At 45.6% G+C, this 18,164-nt stretch overlaps 1 protein-coding gene across 4 annotated transcripts in view; it reads right to left on the minus strand.

Annotated features, from left to right (window-relative positions):
* SLC6A9 (solute carrier family 6 member 9) overlaps window positions 1-18,164 on the minus strand; it is a 54,680-nt gene that overhangs the window by 23,934 nt on the left and 12,582 nt on the right. Inside the window, exon 1 of one of the 4 annotated variants that reach the window (XM_079980354.1) lies at window positions 3,649-3,752. The exons of the other annotated variants lie outside the window; for them this stretch is intronic. Coding sequence (XP_079836480.1) covers window positions 3,649-3,684 — 36 coding nt within the window. The 5' untranslated portion in view covers window positions 3,685-3,752. Of the gene's footprint in view, window positions 1-3,648; window positions 3,753-18,164 lie in introns of those variants that run through there. 4 annotated transcript variants of the gene reach the window in all.

Below are 18,164 nucleotides of genomic sequence, written 5' to 3' on the forward strand. Positions count from 1 at the left end.
ACACACGCACAGCTCTACAAGGTGACATTGAATTGCATTTGGCCCAGTGCAATTCAAACATAGTTTTGAGCTGGGAGCAGGATGAATTCATTATGCAACCCATGACCTCAAAGCAGCTACAGAACCACCTGTATGATCTGTAGCAAGTTCATCAAATCAGAAATCTCATTTTGGGTAAACCTCTGAAAGGAAATGTTGCTCCACACTGCAAAAGAAGTCACCAATTGTGATGTCCCTCCCTCCCTTCATGTACTGATGAGCAAACTTCTTTTTAATCACGGAAATTATTTGTCTGCTTCACTGACTATAACAACGGTTTGGACTCCATCTGGCACCCAGGCTGAACCTTAAATTGCTACAGAAAGCAACTGAGGGTAAAACATATGACCTGATTAAATCTATGCATCAACCCATCAAATGCAGGATAAAAATAAATAGGCAAACTGAGGTTTTAAAAGAGGCATAAAGGAGTGAGCCGGGGACGCAGCACTCAACTCTCCTCACTCCAACCCATACACAAGCTGCAACCACAATCCATCTGGCCTCAGACTTCCTTTAATTGGGATAGATCAGCTTTGTTAGCTATCACATTCAGTGCGACAGCAAGGAAATAGACTGCAGTATCGGAGCCCCACAAGTCAGGTTGGGAGATAACACATACTGTGACCATCCAGGATTTTGGGTAGGTGGGATTAACTTAGTCAAGGTTTAGCCCATGTACAGGCAATTCGTGGCTCTCCAGATGCTGGACCACAACTCCCATCAACCCCAGACAACATGTCCAATGGTCAGGGATGAGTTGCAGTGCAGCAATTATTTGGAGGGCCCAGTGGCAGACCTTAATTTTTAGGGCCCTGAAGCTTGAATTGTTATGGGAGCCCCTTTGCAACCAGCAATTAGGTCTGGATAACCACTGGGTTGTTTACAATCTTTACAACATCCATGCTACTGACTCTCAAAACTCTGAGAAATATATACAAAAACAAATAAATAATCAATCTGAGCCATGCAACTCAAATTGAGTCTACTAGACCCATTTTTTTTTTTAAAGCAATGTGGATGAAAGTTGCTTCTGGGGCCCCTCTGGGATTAAGGGCCCTGAAATTTAAACTTCATTAGTTTCGTAGCAGATCCACTCCTGGGTTCCCCATCCCTGGTTTAGGCTCTTGCCTTCAGAAGGGTGCAGTCAAGACTGATTCACAGAAAAGTAGCAATGGAAACTCAGAAGTCTTTGCCGAAGTGAGAGGAGGGGGTATCCTAATCATGATGGCAATGGTTGTGATGCAAGCAATACATTTGCTTGCAGGTGTTGAGATTTGGTGAAGTTGGTGTTCCATTTTTTTTAGAGACAGTTCCTAGATGTCATTCTTAAAAAGGTGAAACCTGTTTCAAGGTGCTATGAGAAAAAACCAGTAATAGGTCCCACCCCCAATAATCTTAATTAATGAGTTGATTTTTCTTTTGTACTTGTAGTCATTCTGATACTTCATTTAAAGTTTCATAGTATATTCCTTGGTACATCCAAAACTAAGGGAACTGAACGTGATTTTCATTTTTTAAAGTCATTCTTGCTGGCTGTGGGACTTCTTCTAGAAGTGCAAAAATGCTGTGTTCCCCTTACCGCAAACCAAGTTGCAGAACTTACAAATTGCAGCTGGCTTCCAGTATTTGAAGTTTCTTGCTAGTATTGATATCTCTTGTAAAAATGATAGTATAACCAAGTCAGTATTAATACATTTTTTAAAAGGTTCAATTTCCTCTCTTTTAATTTTACTGCTGACAAATCCCCCAAAATATGACTATTGACCCTATACTATACTTTGTGTTGAAAGCCATGCATATAAAGGTACTGTTTGCTTGTGGCTGATGCAAGACATTTTGCTGCCTTTGGCAAAAGACAAAATGACGTCTCACCATTCCATGTACAGAAGCCAACAGATTAGTATTTAAATCTTATTTCAATACTAGCAATGGTATAGTGTCCACCATACCTGACGGCAGCAGACTACTTCTGTGGTTGCAGGATAGGTCACAAGGCAGCATTGTCCACAACAAAATGGTATGGTCTAGGAACTCAGTAGGAGCAGAACCCAAGGGGCTGCTGTCATTGCACCCCAGCACCTGGTAAATTAGACAGTCACATCACTCTGTCTAATGGTAAGGCCGGCTTTGTTGACGCCTCTTCTTCTTGCTTTTAGTTGTTTTCACTTTTAAAAAGTTACTGAGAGCATGGATCCTGCATTAGGAATCCCTCTGTTCAAAGGCTCAGATAAATTCCTTGTCCAAACCCCTGACCACAGACACTGTCCCAGCAGAGCAATCAGTGCATCTGTGTTTGAAGCTTCCCCTTTACTCCACACAGAGCATCAAAAGTTCTGGACAGGTGTTACTAAGAAAAGTGAGGGGAAACTTCTTGGCTCCATGGGCCAGATCCTTAGCAGGATCTGGTCTAGTCTCACAGGCCAAATTTGACAGGTGGGTGAGGCTTCCCACCTGTCAATCACCTGACTGCACAAGGGAATCAGTGCTTTGAGGTCTCAAAGCTATGACTTTAAAGCACCACATGCAGCTAATCCAGCAGGCTTCCGATCCGCAAATTGGTGGTGGGCAAGGCTGTTTTCCCTTGCTAATTCACAACAAGGAGTGCACTTCAAGGTTCCTGATTGTGCATTGGCAGCTGCATCTTACCTGCCCCGCACCTAACATCATATATGACATCAGGTGTGGGGCAGCTGGGGTGGCTGGCCGTATTTGAACCTCTGATGAGCCAAGTTTGGTCCGTGGGCCAGAGGTTCCTCACCCCTGTGCTAAAGTGTGCAGGAAGTGGAGTTACCAATAGCTACATGGCCTTTACAGCCCCTCATGCAGTAAATACTGTTCTCTGGCTCTCTCTAGAGGCCATGGGGAAACACAGCAGCTCCCCACACCTCCAGCTGGCAAATGTAATTTAATGTATATAAGCTGTGAGGGTACAATGGTGACCCCAAAGGTGTAGGGCCTGAGCAGTGCTGGAAAGCATTTCCTGCTACCGGACAACACAGACCATAAGGTGATGGAAGCGAGCACTACAAGAAAGCAAGGGCTAGAGGCCTCAAGAAGAAAAAGGCCACCTTACTGAAGTTCACAGCAGGGGGGATAATGCACATGTGCAGCCACAAAAGTTTATTCACTCACACCTACAACCATAACCAACCTTAAGTGCAGACTTTCTGGCTTCATAAAGCGGATGGAATGGCAGCCAAGGAGCAGCCCCCACTCCCTGCACTCCTGTATGTTTATGGGCTGGAGCCCCCAAACTGTTTTATGCATCTCCACCCTCATGAGAAACAGCCTGGCAGTGATGCCTGAGCCACATTGAGCCTGGCAATTCCTCACCTCTTTGCGCTGTCTCCCCGGGAGCCAGCACAAAGAGGCTTTGAGAGAGTGTGGTTACCAGCTTTCATTGAGTCTCCGGCATTAACTTCTCCCCTTTACCCCCTTTTTAAACTTGCTGTGGCAGCCGCAGCAACAGGACCCCCTCGCTTCTTTGTGGAACTCGAACACTCACACACACTCACACACTCACATGAATCCTTCCTCCCCCATTGGAAAAACGGCTCCCTCCCCTCCCCCCTCACTTTAGGGCTTTAGGGAAGATTCCCCACTGACCTGCTCTTGGGGGCAGGGAACCCCTTGGCTGCTCATTCCCGGTATCCTGGGGCGTTGCTAGAGCTGTGGCTGTTTGCTGCCTCCTTCACATCCAGCCCCGCTGCTACTGGGGCGGTAATGTGCTTGCCTCTCCCTCATGAACTTGGCATTACTCTCAGCTCAGTTCTCCCAGCACCATGCTGCCCCCGCCTGCCCAGTGCCCAGCACCGCGCTGCCCAGCACCCGCCAACATTCTATACCCAGCCACATGGCTCCCCTCTACTGCTGCAATCTCTCCCTCTCTCACACACACACAGAGGAGCCCACACTCCCAGAAGGACCTAGGATACCCATTTCCTCTGCTGTTAAGGCTGTATACACCCCACCATCACCAAATCCTGGGAACCATAGTTTATCCATTCACAGAGCTGCGATTCCCAGCACCTTTAATGAGCTACTTTTAATGTATGGCGCACATGCAGCCTAGTCTCCACTCTCATGGACAAAAGGTGGCTCCTCCTAAGAAGTGATAACCTACAGTACACAGGGAAAGCTCATCATGTTATCTGGGAGATCTGCGGTCAGATCTTCCAGTGCTTTGGTTTTCATTAAAGATTGGGTCAGGGCAGAACTGCTGTGAAAAGCAGCATGCAACTCCTCTCGCTCAAAGCATTTCCCCTGAGGCTATTTGTACCACTGCAGAAAGTGTACTTGGTAAATGATGAACAAACATGAATGAGGTAAAGACTCAGAGGGAACGAAGAAAGAGCATGGAATCCCAGCAAATTCCACATGCTTTCAGGCTACAAACAAATGAAGCTGGAGGGTGCAAGGCAGTGTCAGGATATATTTGGCCAGCATGACTAAACCAAGCAAAATGAGCCTGGAGGTCTATCCCTGCCGTACAGCCCATATCCATTTGCTTTCCAAGGGTCCTATGTGGAATTGCTCTTGTGAGGCACGTATGTACTTCATTTTCCAAGTGTGGCTCATTCCTTCCCAGCATTCAGTATTCAGATCCCACTGAACCAGAACCTAGGAAGCTGCCATATACCAAAGCCAGGCCATTGGTCTAGCTAGCTGCGTAGTGTCTACATTCAACTAGCAACAACTCTTTAAGGTTTCAGCCAGAACACTTTTCCATCTCTACCTGGAGATGCTGGGGACTGAACTGGGTACCTTTTCCATGCAAATGGTTCCCATTATATCCACTGGCCTGTGGAGCCAGCTATAAGCACCTTCTGGTAGAGATGCAGCAAACAGCTCCAGGGCAGGGATCTGGCTTACCTGAAGCTGAGACTTGCATGCACAGCAACATGGAAAGCTGCCGTATATCATTTAGCAACATCTGGATAGCTCAGTTGTTAGAGCATGGTGCTGACAATGCCAAGGCTGCAGGTTTGACCCCTGTTTGGGGCAGCTGCATATTACTCCATTGCAGGAGGCTGGACTACAGGACCCCTGGACAGTTAAGTCCAGTCAAAGGCAACTATGGCTCATCTTGCTTTCAGGCTGAGGGAGCCGGCGTTTGTCCACAGACGGTTTTCCAGGTCATGTGGCTAGCATGACTAAACCACTTCTGGAGCAATGAAACACAGTGACATAAGCCAGAGAGCATGGAAACACCATTTACCTACCTATTTATCTACTTGCAAAGATCCTTAGGGTCTTTTGCAACTCTACAATTCTGTGATCAAGTCAGACCCTTGGGCCCACCTAGATCCCCCCTCCTGCCTTTCCCAGGGATTGAACCTGTGACCTTCTGCATGCAAAGCAAATGTTCTACCACTGAGCTACAGCTCCTCCCCAACATCCCCAACTCTGACATCCCCGCCCTGACTTCCCAATTCTATTTGGAAATGGAGAGAACTCTGGGATGCAGGGCTGAAGGAGCATGTGGGGTCTCTTGCTCCGCTTTGCATCCAATAGTGACACAACCCTTTCCCATTTGCCCAGCAGGCACTCAGTGTGGTGAAAGAGCCAGCTCAGCCTGACCTCGCCTAATGAGGCCTCATTAGCAGCATCCAGCTGTTGGCTGCCCTCCCTTTCAATTAGCTAGCACTAGAAGGAGGGGGCTGCCTCACAGATGGGCTCAGACCCCACAGCGCTTGGGCAAGCAGCCGGGCGCCAAGAGGGAAAGGCAGCCAGGAAGGGCTCAAGTTTTTCTTACTCCTGCGGTGAAGGAGACTCCACCCGCTTCTGCCCCCCCCTCCGCCGGCCACAGGCAGCCCCTCCCAAGCCCAGTGCGGGCTCAGCGCCTGTGCTTTCAGCCTGGCCTGGCTCCTTGGAGGCAGTAATACCTGGCACAGGATTACAGTCTTGCTGGAGTCTGCAGAGGCAGGCATCCTGGGCCCAAACAGATTTCATAACAACTCATTCACAGTGCTCACATACAGTATTCCTTGCTGAGCTATTTAAGTCTTGGCTTGGCACACACCCCTGGCCTTATAGGGACTTCTGCCTGCACCCACCTGTTGTAGGGCATCCCAAAAAGCCCAGCCAGTCACAGAGCTGAGAAGAACTCAGAGCTGTAAAGAGACAGCTCTGAGACATGTACGTGTGTGTGTGTGTGTGTGTGTAGCCAGGCTTGAGTCTAGTTCTTGGCATGACAGTGTAGGTCTTGCCCCACAGGCAGCTTAGCCCTCTGAGGTCAATGGCAACTGTACACTGCCGCCTGCCGCTCTGCAGGGGCCTGTATATAGCACCACAGTCTGCTTAGGATACAGCTATCTAGCACTGGGCCTGGACTGGTGTCGAAGGCTTGATTGTGAGAGCCAATGTTCCTCTTTCTCCTTGCCACCCTTGGATGTGTGTGTGTTCTGTAGCCATGCCTTGGCCAAGTAGCTCTGACACTCAGAGAATACCAAGAACTATGACAAGATGGTAGGTTTGAGGTCCCAGGTGGAAGATCAGTGCTGGGGCAGCCCTATGAAGCCTGCCTGCCTGGGGGTGGGGCCACCCTTGGCAAGGCTGCCCCTGAAAGGGGCACAACACCAAAGGGGGCAACAGCAAAGGGGAGTTATCCACTGTGGGGGTGGAACGAGGGTGTGAGCCAGCCCCCTTGTGTTAAAGTTATTGTTTTCACGGGGATGTGGTTTTAACTTGGATGGGTGCTGTTTTATTGGGAGGGTGGCGTTGTTTTAAATTGTTTTTAAATGTTATATGTTAATTTGGATTTTTCTATTTGTATTTGTGGGTGGGCTGGAGCATTGTTTAGGGGTTTTTGTTGGGGAATGTATTGTTTATTAGTGTCTATACTGTACATCACAACTGTTTATTGTTTTGATTATTTTTATCATATATTTTGTGCTTTGATTATTTTTCTTACAAATTTTTTGCTTTGTATATTGTAACTTTGTGTTGTGAACTGCCCTGAGACCTACAGGTAGAGAGCAGTATGCAAATTTAAATAAATAAATAAATAAGTAAATGGAAACCTTTAGGCAGGCATATTGCTGGATACATGGTTCATGACATAAATTTGCATTCAATCTCCATATGCTAACTTAAATGTATAGATATTTATGGGAAACTAAGGTAGCGGGTGACTAAGGTAGTTGGTTCACCGGTAGTGAACTCTGCAGTGTGCCCAGCTGTCCTATATGCAAACTGGTTTTTTAAAAGTCCCCCCCCCCCAAGAGGCAAAGGAGTAGGCAATCCAGAGCCTACTGCAAAAACCCTGGGGTTCAGCAATACCCCTGCCTGCAGGTTCTCCTTCCAGTAGAGAAGGGCTATAGCACAGTGGCATGCTGACAGTCCCAGGTTCCTGGCCTCTCCAGGCAAGGTAGAGAAAGATCTCTGTCTGAAACCCAAAAGAACCTCTGCCGATCCTTGTTGACCATACTGGGCTAGATGGACTGACCTGGTGTAAAACACTTTCCTATATGTGAGTCTGGGTTTTGCTCAGAGTAGACATTGAGTAAAACTAGCTATCACTCATTTCCTTAAACCATTCCATTCCTCACTGAGACCTTCTGACTTTGTATCACAGTGGTATTAGGGTGCAGGAAGGCAGGGTGAAATCCACTCTGCGAATGTGCAGTGCTGCTAAATATATCCTAATCCCCACCATGTTTTAACAATGCCTTATCTTTGGTCAGTTCCGGCTCTTTGGGTGGATGAACCAGATATGCTTAGATTAACTTTCTGAACCTTTATCCCACTATCTTGAGATGCAAAGGTTCCCAAAATTGATTGAGGTAGTGGCCAAGGGAAAAGAGCAACAACTTATCCAAGTGGAAAGGGAAGTCTATCCAATAGTGCAGACCTCACCAGCCTGGTGCCTTCCAGATGTTTTGGACTACAAATCCCATTGGCTGGAGGGCACCAGATTGGCGAAGCTGCTTTAGGGACATGTGATCCCTCAGAGCCATCCCAGGTTGCCTTTCCTCCAAGAACCACATGCCACATCCTGCTGCTGCTCTCCCTTCCTCTTGATGTCATCAAAGCCATCTCCATGGTAACCATTTATGAAGTCACCATGCACTGAGCTGACCATCTGGTGACAAAAATGAGCAACAGAAAAGAGGGGAAGTTAAGATGGCACCACAAATGTCTTCTATTTTCTCCAACTTGGGCTCCTCATAGGGGCACCAAGAACTTGATTCTCAGTCTCCCCTTTTGGACTCAGTCTGACCTGCCTTGTTCTTTAGGGACGCTCTTGTTGTCTTTACTGCTTTTGATAGAATTCTAAGCCTCACCACCTCCCCGACTATGGCTTCGAGCACCCCAGCTGTTTCCTGAGCATCAACTGTCCAAGGAGCCCAATGAGGCGTGAATGAGACAGCAGAACATGGCAGGGAAGTGCAGAGAAGGAGGGGGGGAGAGACCAGATGGGGTCTGGGGGGCTGCCATTGCTACACATGGACAAGGCATGGTCCAGTGATAAGCTGCCACGCATGGGGGCAGTCGGCATGCAATACTAGCTTAGACCAGTAAGTCCCACTCTGCAAAACCTTCTTGCCACCACAGCTGCAAAAGGCAAATTGAGGGTCATGCCAGCAACAGAGTCTGATTCAGCCAGAAGGTGGAGCTAGACAGGATAGGCAGGATAGGAATCCTATGTCAGATATAAAAGCAAAGGGCAAAGGAGACACATTCATTCTTGTTAGTTACATTCATTCTAATGCAAAGAAGGAAAAATACAGTTGGCAGAATGATAATGCTTTCCGTGCAGATACAAATGTCTTACATTTCAGGAAATCAGACACCAAACTGCAGGGTGAAACTGTGCTCTTGGGGATGGCTTATTTTTAATGGGAGATACTTATGACCAGCACACAGAAGGAACATGCTCAAACATCTCAAACTAGAACAACTGTGTTCTGCAAGGCCTACATAAATCCTGGATGGGTCAGTCTCAGGAAACCCAGCCTGGCTAAAAAATCTTGAGCTGAACGTAAGCTTAGTCATTCTTCTAAATTGGAAATATGTACAAAGACTTTATTCTACCTTAAACCATTTACAACAACAAACAAAGCAAGAAAGAGAGCGTCTTTCCATTTAAAACCACCACACAAGTATTTGTGCCATATCACAGAAGAGCTTCACACTGGGTTTGGGGTTCCATCTTTGAGTCCCTTTGCTGTCATGTCTCATATTTTCCTTGGAAATAAATCCAGCACAGGAATCATGGTGTACAAGTCCATGTCACCTACTATCACTGCTTAGGACAATGGTGTTCTTTGCTAGTCTCTGTGGTCCAATAATCTCCTTAAAGTCACATCATGTACTGTGTCAATCTACATTGCAATAACTGTGTTACAGGGCCACATACCTGTCTCTGGACATCTTTGGGGTGTTGGTGGGTGTTGCAGTGGCCTATTACAGGTTCAACGGGGTGTGCTCAGGTGTATTATCTGCCGAGGAACATGTATAAAGACTAAATGAATGTACACTGAAACTCTCCACAAAAGATTCTTTCAGTTGCAGACTTAGCTTAATTGTTTAGAACGATTCCCCTGTGTACACACACACACACACACACACACACACACACACACGGCTTGCACCTTTTGGTTTCCATGCATTCACAACAGCACACACACCCACTTCATACAAAGGGATTTGCACATCTCTTCTCCTGATCCCCACTGGTATATCACCTTGAAGCAGGTCAGAGTTTCTGGCATGCCCTTCTTACTCCCAGTTTCTCAGTTGTGTACACGACAAGGATACATACACCCTACAGGAACCCAGGAAGAGTGGGAGCAAGCTTTGGAAGTGTTTTAAATTCCTAGGCACATATTTATTCTCAGGCTCAGCATATGAAGGATGAGAACAGGTCCTGACCAAAGGCTCCTACGGACAAGTAGATTTCCAGATGAGAACAGGAAGGGAATAAATCTGGCCACAGCCTTAGTTGCATCTGTACTGGATAAATGTAATGCATACACAGAGCTACCTGGAAACATCTGCTGGTAGTTCAAAATGCAGGAGCTAGACTTAACAGGTGCTGGTTTATTCGGGACATGCAACTCCTCTTTTGTACAAAGTACATTGGGTACTAGTTTGCTTCCAGGCACAATCCAAGGGCTGATTATTGCCTTTAAAGCCATTGATGGTTTGGAGCTTACACAGCAATCCAAACCCCTCTTGGGCCTGGCTATGGCGGGGCTGGATAGAGTGGAGCTACCTTTCAGCTCAGCACTGATGCCTGAGCTTAGCCTTCCACTGGAGTAACTGCCCACTGGCAGTTTCTGCACCAGCAGCAGCCAGTTGAAATCCCCAGAACCTGGGTGTTCCAAGTGCAGGGAGGTAGTAGAGCAGCGCTGGCCCAGAATCTGCTGGATCTTGAGCTGGTCTTGCTGCCACCACCTGATGGCATCAGGCTCAATCCTCCTCCATGCCCCCCCCATCCATATGTGTGCTGCCACTACTGCGAGCAGCTGGGCTGCGGATGCTGCTGTGGCTCTGCTGCTTTGCACAGCCCTGCCAGAGGGGTGGGGAGTTGGGCTGCACTCATAGATACCTAAAGGACTGCCTCCTCCCATAAGAACCCACCCAGCTTCTATGTTCAGTGGGAGATCCTGTTCCTCATGGCCTCTCATCTTCAGAAGTACAGCAGGTGGAAACAAAAGAAAGGGCCTTTTCTGCCATGGCACCCACAATGTGGATTGCTGTTCCCTAGGATATTTCACTCACCCTCTTTTTATTTTTCACTCTTTTAGATACTTTTCTTGTTCTAGAAAGCCTTCACCATGCTTATTATGAGATTTTGTTTTGCTTCCCCCATCCCAAACCGCCCCAGAAATTGTTTCTGTAATTTTACACATTTTTAAAATGTATATGTTTTATATTTTTAATACATTAGCCATCACGTGTTTCATGAAAAGGTAAAGATGGGTACGAATCTTAAAACAAATAAAATAAAAATTGGTCACACAACTGAGTAAAAGAATCTAAACAGATGGGCATATAACTTCAGTTGACATTTTGCTACGGCCAGGCTTCCAATGAATTACTCAGAATGCAGGTGAATGCTGTGAACTGAAAATCTGGCCATAACTTCACCCATCCTCTTAAAAAGGCACAGTAAATTCTCCTACCATTTCTGTTGTACAGTGTGAATGGGGGAGCGGTGGTAATAACTTCTGAGATAATAGCTGCAAACGAGTACTATATATTCCATTACAGACAGATGGAGTATGGGTACATTCCTCACTGTGTATGTGTGGGGCGATAATTTCACCTATAACACTGAGAGGGACAGTAGAGTGGCATGGCATTTCTATTATAAAATAAGTTCGTCGCCTCATCCCTCACCCTCTACCTCCCAGGAAGCAGCAACAATGCAACTGAGGTGAGGTGACCCCCACTACCCATCATGCATATATCTCATTCTCTAACAATTCTCTATATCTCATATCTCTATATCTCATTCTCTAACATCCAGTCGGTGTTACCACTTCGTGGATGTGAAACCAACTGAAATAAGTGAATAAACTTATGCAACAGCTTTTCTGAATGTACGGGAACTCCCACAACAGCAGCTGACAAACAGGTCTTGGGACACTTCCTTTCAACAAAAAGAAGAGTTTCCCATTTCTCATGTAGCTTTAGTGAAGCAGCCAGCAATGCTCTGCAAGATCAAAACTTAAAACCCAAACATATCCCAACCTGTGAATCGCAGCCTTCCTGAACCACTGTGAAAGTCAGACCAGAAGATGCTCAAACATTCAACCCACGCCCAGCACAGCAACATAGAATTCAATGGTAAGCAGCAAATACAAATCAGTCAACAAGTTTGGCTGCTATGGAACCTTTTGTCTGTGTAACCTCTTGTGGACAAAGGATTAGAAGATTAGAAACCTTTGTTCAATTTCAGTTCAGTGATGTTTCATTGCCATTACAATATACAAAACTTTTGGCAAAGTGTATTAGAAGGACTTGCTCTCTGAAGTGTTCATCAGAAAGTACAAGTTACAGAGCAATCCTATGCATATTTACTCAGAAGTAAGTTCTACTCAGTTCAGTGGGGCTTAGTCCTAAGGAGGTATAGGATGTCAGCCTTAATGTACAATTAACTTACAGAAACCATTTTCACAAGATATGATTGTGGCTACAACTGTAGATGTTTTTTTAAAAAAACAAAATCCAAGAGCTGGAAAAATTCATTGGGAATAGGAGCTATACAGTGCCTTTTAGAAAAATAACTAAAAATAGAGGCCCCCATGTTTAGAGGCAGCAAGCATCCAATTACCAGATGCTGGGGGTATAGAACAGGGGATGGCTATAGTTGCCTGTGGCTGTTTTATGTAAACTGTACTTAACCACTGGTTCTTTATTGGAAAATTCCCACTAAGAAATAGCCCTATTAAAGCAACAATCCAAAGAACTACAGTACGTTTGTATATTCAGTTAGTTTTAGAAGATTTAGTCCCATTGATTTAAATGGGTCTATTCTAAACAGGACTGAGCCTGGACCCAATCCTATACTGTTGACAATATATGGAGCATCTTAGGAGGATTAAATAGCATATTCGAAATTGTATATATGGAGATTAGATAACGCACATATGTGCAACTATGTTCAGTCAAGCTTCTTAGAAGGTGAGTTAGAAGGGAGCATAGCCCAAAGGTGAAACCTTTTATTAGACCAACTTTTGTGCGGTAAAGAAACATGCAACCACTGGAAATAATACAACATTCTTCTCAGGCAGATAAAGGTTTTAGCATGATTTGAAGGGCAGCTTGCTAAACCAATAGAAACAGATCTAATTACCTTATTTATTTTTACATGTTTTAACTTCTCTGAGAGAAACCTGGCAGTGGAAATTTATACCAAAAGAAGCCAAGACAGATCTATATATCTTCAAACGTATTCCACTCATATATCAGACCATTAGAAAGAAACCGTGATCAGCTTGAAGTTGTTCAATATGCCCAGCGTGCTTTCCCCCCTTAATCCCAAATAATTATTTTGCTGTAATCAGGAAGGAAAGCTTCCTTTTTTTCTGTTCCAGGACTCCCATGTGAGGAAAAGTGTGAAAGTGGTATCTTTAAGCTACTAGTGTTTTCAGACAACTTCAAAATTTGAAGTTCAAAGAAGAAGAATGTGTGCGTTCAATGCTGGGGTGTGTGTTCTATCCTGGGGGATGGAGAGACCAAGATTAATGGAAACTACTATTCCAGTGCAGTCTATTTATTATCCAAATCAATGTAACCGCAGGGATAGGAGAATATGTATTTGCTTATAAAAAGCATGTCAAAGGAAGGAGAGGCACCAAGGATGCTGGCTTTCTGCACTTAAATACACCTTGAGCATGCAACATCAGAAAACGCAGGCATCCCCTCTTTCATTTCCCCCAAAAGGAAGATGTCTCTATGACAAAGGTGTCTCTCACTAAATGTAAATGAACTGTGAAAAAGACTACAAATTGAAATTGGAGACAATAGCTGTACCTGTCCCTCTTTGTCTGTTTGTTTTGTAACACAAAAAACTTAAAAAAAAACTAATTAGAAATTAAGAAAGAAAGAAAACAAACTCAGAAATAGTGGTACTGGAACATCTGGTTTTTCAGCACTGGCAAATACTCCATTCTCTACCATCACCATCAAACAGAGGTGAAACAGAACTGAGACGAGAGCATGGTTAGAATCAATAATTGTGCACTAAAATCACCACATTCTGCAAGCAACATGCCACAGTTTCTCAATTAAAATAAAGTTTGCATAAACCTATGTGAACAGAGTCCATACTTGGCTGGGAAATATTTTTTAAGGTTTTTGCAAAACTTGGATTTTTATCTTAAATTATTTATGGTAAAGAAGTGTTGGGATTCAGACAAGAGTGAAGAGAAGAGAGAATATATGCAGGAGTTTGGTGTGGGGTGTAGCTGTAAGGAGTATGGTAAGTTAGGCTTATTATTGTTTTGACCTTTGGAATCCTTAAACACTAATGTTCTCATCTGAATGTTCTGTATTCTGTGCTTTTTAAAATATGGACCATGTGTTTTCATTTTTTTCTCTGCAATCATGCAAGCTGAAAAGCCATTACTGAGAAGTAATACCACCAGCATGGCAGCAGGTAACTATCAGAAGAAAACCTGCCAGTAAGAAAAGAAAAAATAAATTCTAACAAAGTTTCTAATATTTAAAAGTCAAGATGTATGGAAATCGCTGTATATTTCAAACCATAGACTCTTTATTATTAGCAATTCAAATATGGTGGCCATCTTCCCTGAACACCATTTTAAAAAATAACAACAGTGCAATCATATGCAAAAGTAAATCCAATTATGTTCAGTGGAGCTTATTTTCCAGTAAGTGTGCGTAGGTCACTTTCTTAAGCAAGCTGGGATTCTTGGGATTTTAGCTATTGTGTTCCATGTTAAATGTTTATTCTTTGTTCTATGGCAGGCATGACCAAACGTGGCCCTCCAGATGTTTTGGGACTACAACCCCCAGCATTCCTGACCACTGGTCCTGTTAGCTAGGGATGATGGGAATTGTAGTCCCAAAACATCTGGAGGGCCAAGTTTGGCCATGCCTGTCTATGGCATGACAACAGCCAAGCATATCTGCAGAACCCCCAAGGACTAGAATGCCAGCGTGATGAAGGTACATTGGTGAGACACTACAGATAGATAAGAGGTAACTCGGAGTCTAGGCAATCTTATAGCACATCACATATAATGCTTCAAGCAACTCTCTCTAAATTTCCACTCAGTTTATGCAGATCAGGGGGACAGAGAGAACCCACAAATATTCTATCAAGCAAAGCATCCCTTAAAAGCCCATTGAAAAGAGTGGTGTAAGGTGTGTCAGGTCATGCTGGAAATATGTGTGCCAGGTCATGCTGGAGGGGTTGAGGGACTGGAGTGGCAGAAGCCTTTGCCTGAGCAGACAGACAACTTGATGGAATTGAGCCTCATCTACCCTTGATTACGCTGTGAATATCAGCAACAGGGCTGGCGTGCCAGGTACATATAACACCTCAGGATACGATAGGTGCATTTCGAAAGGATGGGACCGGGTCCTATCTAGCTGCCTCATTCACAGGTGGCAGCTCTTGTCTCTGTCATGGGTGTGGGGGGAGAACATGGGGCAAGGAAGTGGGTAAGGAGGGAAAGAAAGAGGCCTGTGCCAGACACATACATCCTCAGGCGACTTTCTCAGGCCCCGCTGACAGCCCGGCCTCAATTCTCCAGGGCTGCTCAGGCAGAAAATCCTCACCAACCCCCCTCCTTCTGCTCCCCCCCTTATTATTCCAGCCAGAGGAGCTTCCGCAGCCTAGTAAAGGCTCAGCACCCACAGCGGGGGTGGTTTGGCCAGAGGCCGGCAGGCATGAGCCAGGCTTAAATCTCTTGAAACCCAGAAGTAAAATTCCCTCATTAGGCTTGAACCCCGCAGCTAAGTGGAAGACAACCGCCCGGGTCATCACTGCAGTATATGCCACGGACGCCCCTGCCCTCTTTACCCGCCCGGTCTGCCTAAAAATCCCCCAGCAGATGCTGCAAGCCCCCAGGCAGCCAGGGAATCTGCCCAAGAGTCAGGAGGCGCTGGCAGGGGTTGCTGTGCAAACAAAGGCAATGGCAAATCCAAGGACAAAACATAATGTCCTTAAAAAACGAGCAAGTGAGAGAGTGTCTGGCACTGACTTCTGCTGGGGGGTTGGGAAATGCCACCCCCTCAATGGGAGAAAACACACACACACACACACACACACACACACACACACACCCATCAGGCAGTGTCAGGGCAGCAAATGGGATTTGTGAATGGATCCCCGTTCCAGTGAAAAAGGCAGCTACCTCAAGAGCTCAGCATCCTCTCTCTCTCACTCTACTTAGTACCCTCTCCAGGATTCACTGTGTCTCCTGACATCTCCCTGGAAATCAGAGTTCCCAGCTGAATTAAAGGTACTGCAGTCCACTACACACTATTGCAGATCCCCCTTTACTGCCACACTAGCCATCCCCCTTTACTATCTGGGCCCCAATCCCACTGCAGGCAGCCTGGAGGGATGCTGTAGCTGGCTGGAGCCCAGGTCTTGTCCATCCGGACTCAGGAAGCAGCAGGACAGAGCTGTTTTTCTCAGGTCCAAGTCCTGCCCACATCCTGGTGTTTGCAAGCTGTACTATGATGGCCCCATTTGCAGAACTTGTGGAGGGGGAGCAGGATCCAAGTGATCTAAAAATGTCCTGCTGCCACATTTGCCCTCACCCCTGCATTGGACTCCCAAAATGTTGATACTGCCTTTCCCTGAGGCACTTGAAAGCATTTCCCAGCCTGCAGCAACCCCTCTGAGGTAGGAATGCCATACAGCATCAGGATTCCCACCCCAAACCCCCTTGATCAGAAAGAACCGAAACAAAATTCTCCAGAAGTTGGCTCCACAGCACAGCACTGAGAGGTAGAGTTAACACCGGACACATAACCGTTCCCTGTCTTACCATCTCTGCCTCTTTTCTGTAATTGCTGGGTGCTTCCACATAGCCTGCTCACTGAATATTCATCCTGATGCTTGTAGGGCAATCAGACAACATTGGTTATTTAATGAGTGCTCATTCTGATTTATTTTCTTTGCATTTTCTCATATTTCCTTATCAAAAAAAAGTCCAATCTTTCTAGGGAGTGTGGAAACTATAAGTCACAAAGCAGTGGGTACTTTTTAAGTTTAGAAAGAAAGCAAGAAAGAAAGAAAGAAGGAAAGAAAGAAAGAAAAGAAAACAGAATGAGGCTACAATCCTGTTCCTCATTTTTTCTTACACATTGTATAGAACTCTGGGTTTGAGGCAAGCACTGCTGCCATCCCCGGAAAGTAAAAAAAAGGCCAGTTCAGGACTAAGAGTCACATACGCAGAAGGGCTGGAGTCAGAGTGCCAACACCAAGGAAATTTGAGGAGAAACATCCACACCAGTTTTGGGGAGCATTATATACACATACAGAACTATGAACACGCAGTTCTTCAATGGCTGAACAGACCTAGATGCTTCTCAGTGGCCTGTCTTCCTCCTCCTCCCTGTTTTAAAATGAATGGTTCCTTCTTTCACCTTGTCCTAGAGCATTAGAAGCAGGAAATACACTGTCCCATTGACAGAAATATTATGTACCCACAGATTTCCTAGTAGCTGACTGAACTGGGCAGAGGCCAGATGGAGAAACCCCATTGCACCACAGATACCTGTAAACCTGGCTCTTGAAACACTGATCAATTCCACAAAATAGATGCTAGCACTATGGGTGAATGACATCGCTGGCCCATGCAATCATCTCACTTGTGGCTTTGTGCCCAGCTTGCTCCATCTCCCCAACCAGCTGAAAAACTGTAATTTTCCACAACGTCAGACTGATCCACACAATGTCACTTTGGGTAAGAGGTAAATAGACCAAAGTTGGCACCTCTGGGCATACCTGGGCATTTGATCCGTCCAAACATCAGAACCCCAGGCACTGCTGGCTGATGTTGGCGGCAAAGAGTGCCAAATGAATGGAAAGGACCATCCAAGGCTAATTACCACTAGCACTTCTGGATCTCACTGTGTGTCAACAACACTTCCCAGTCTCTACTGCCTTTATGTTAATCCACAGCCAATATAGAGCAAAGGGACTGGGCAGCTGCATAGGTGGCATTTTGCAAAGATTCAGTTATTGATAGAGCCAATTTCATGACACACGTAAACATGCAACAAGATGGGGAACAAGACTTGGCTACTATGGCTCCAGAAAGAAGCAAGTGGCCCAAAACTATTCCCCCACCCACAACTGCATAATTGTATTGCTCTGCACTACCTATCAGGAATAGGCATTATGACAATAGTTGAATGCTGTGCGATAAGAAAGTTATGTTTTGTGACAGACAATCCTTGAAAAAGCCAGGAAATATTATCTTCTGAGGGCAAATCCTATGCAACCACAAGTCCGCCAATGCTCGTCAGATGAAAGAGAACTACCCAAGAGGACAAACTGGGGGGTGGAGAACAGGACACAAAGAGGTGAGAGAGGTGACCAACAGGGTTTTTATGTGCTATTGACACCACCACCCCTTGTTTGTTTCTTCTTGGAAATGCTTGTGGTTCCCAGACTGGGACAT

The sequence above is a fragment of the Podarcis cretensis genome, assembly GCF_951804945.1.
Source record: "Podarcis cretensis genome assembly, chromosome: 6".
Lineage (NCBI taxonomy): Eukaryota > Metazoa > Chordata > Lepidosauria > Squamata > Lacertidae > Podarcis > Podarcis cretensis.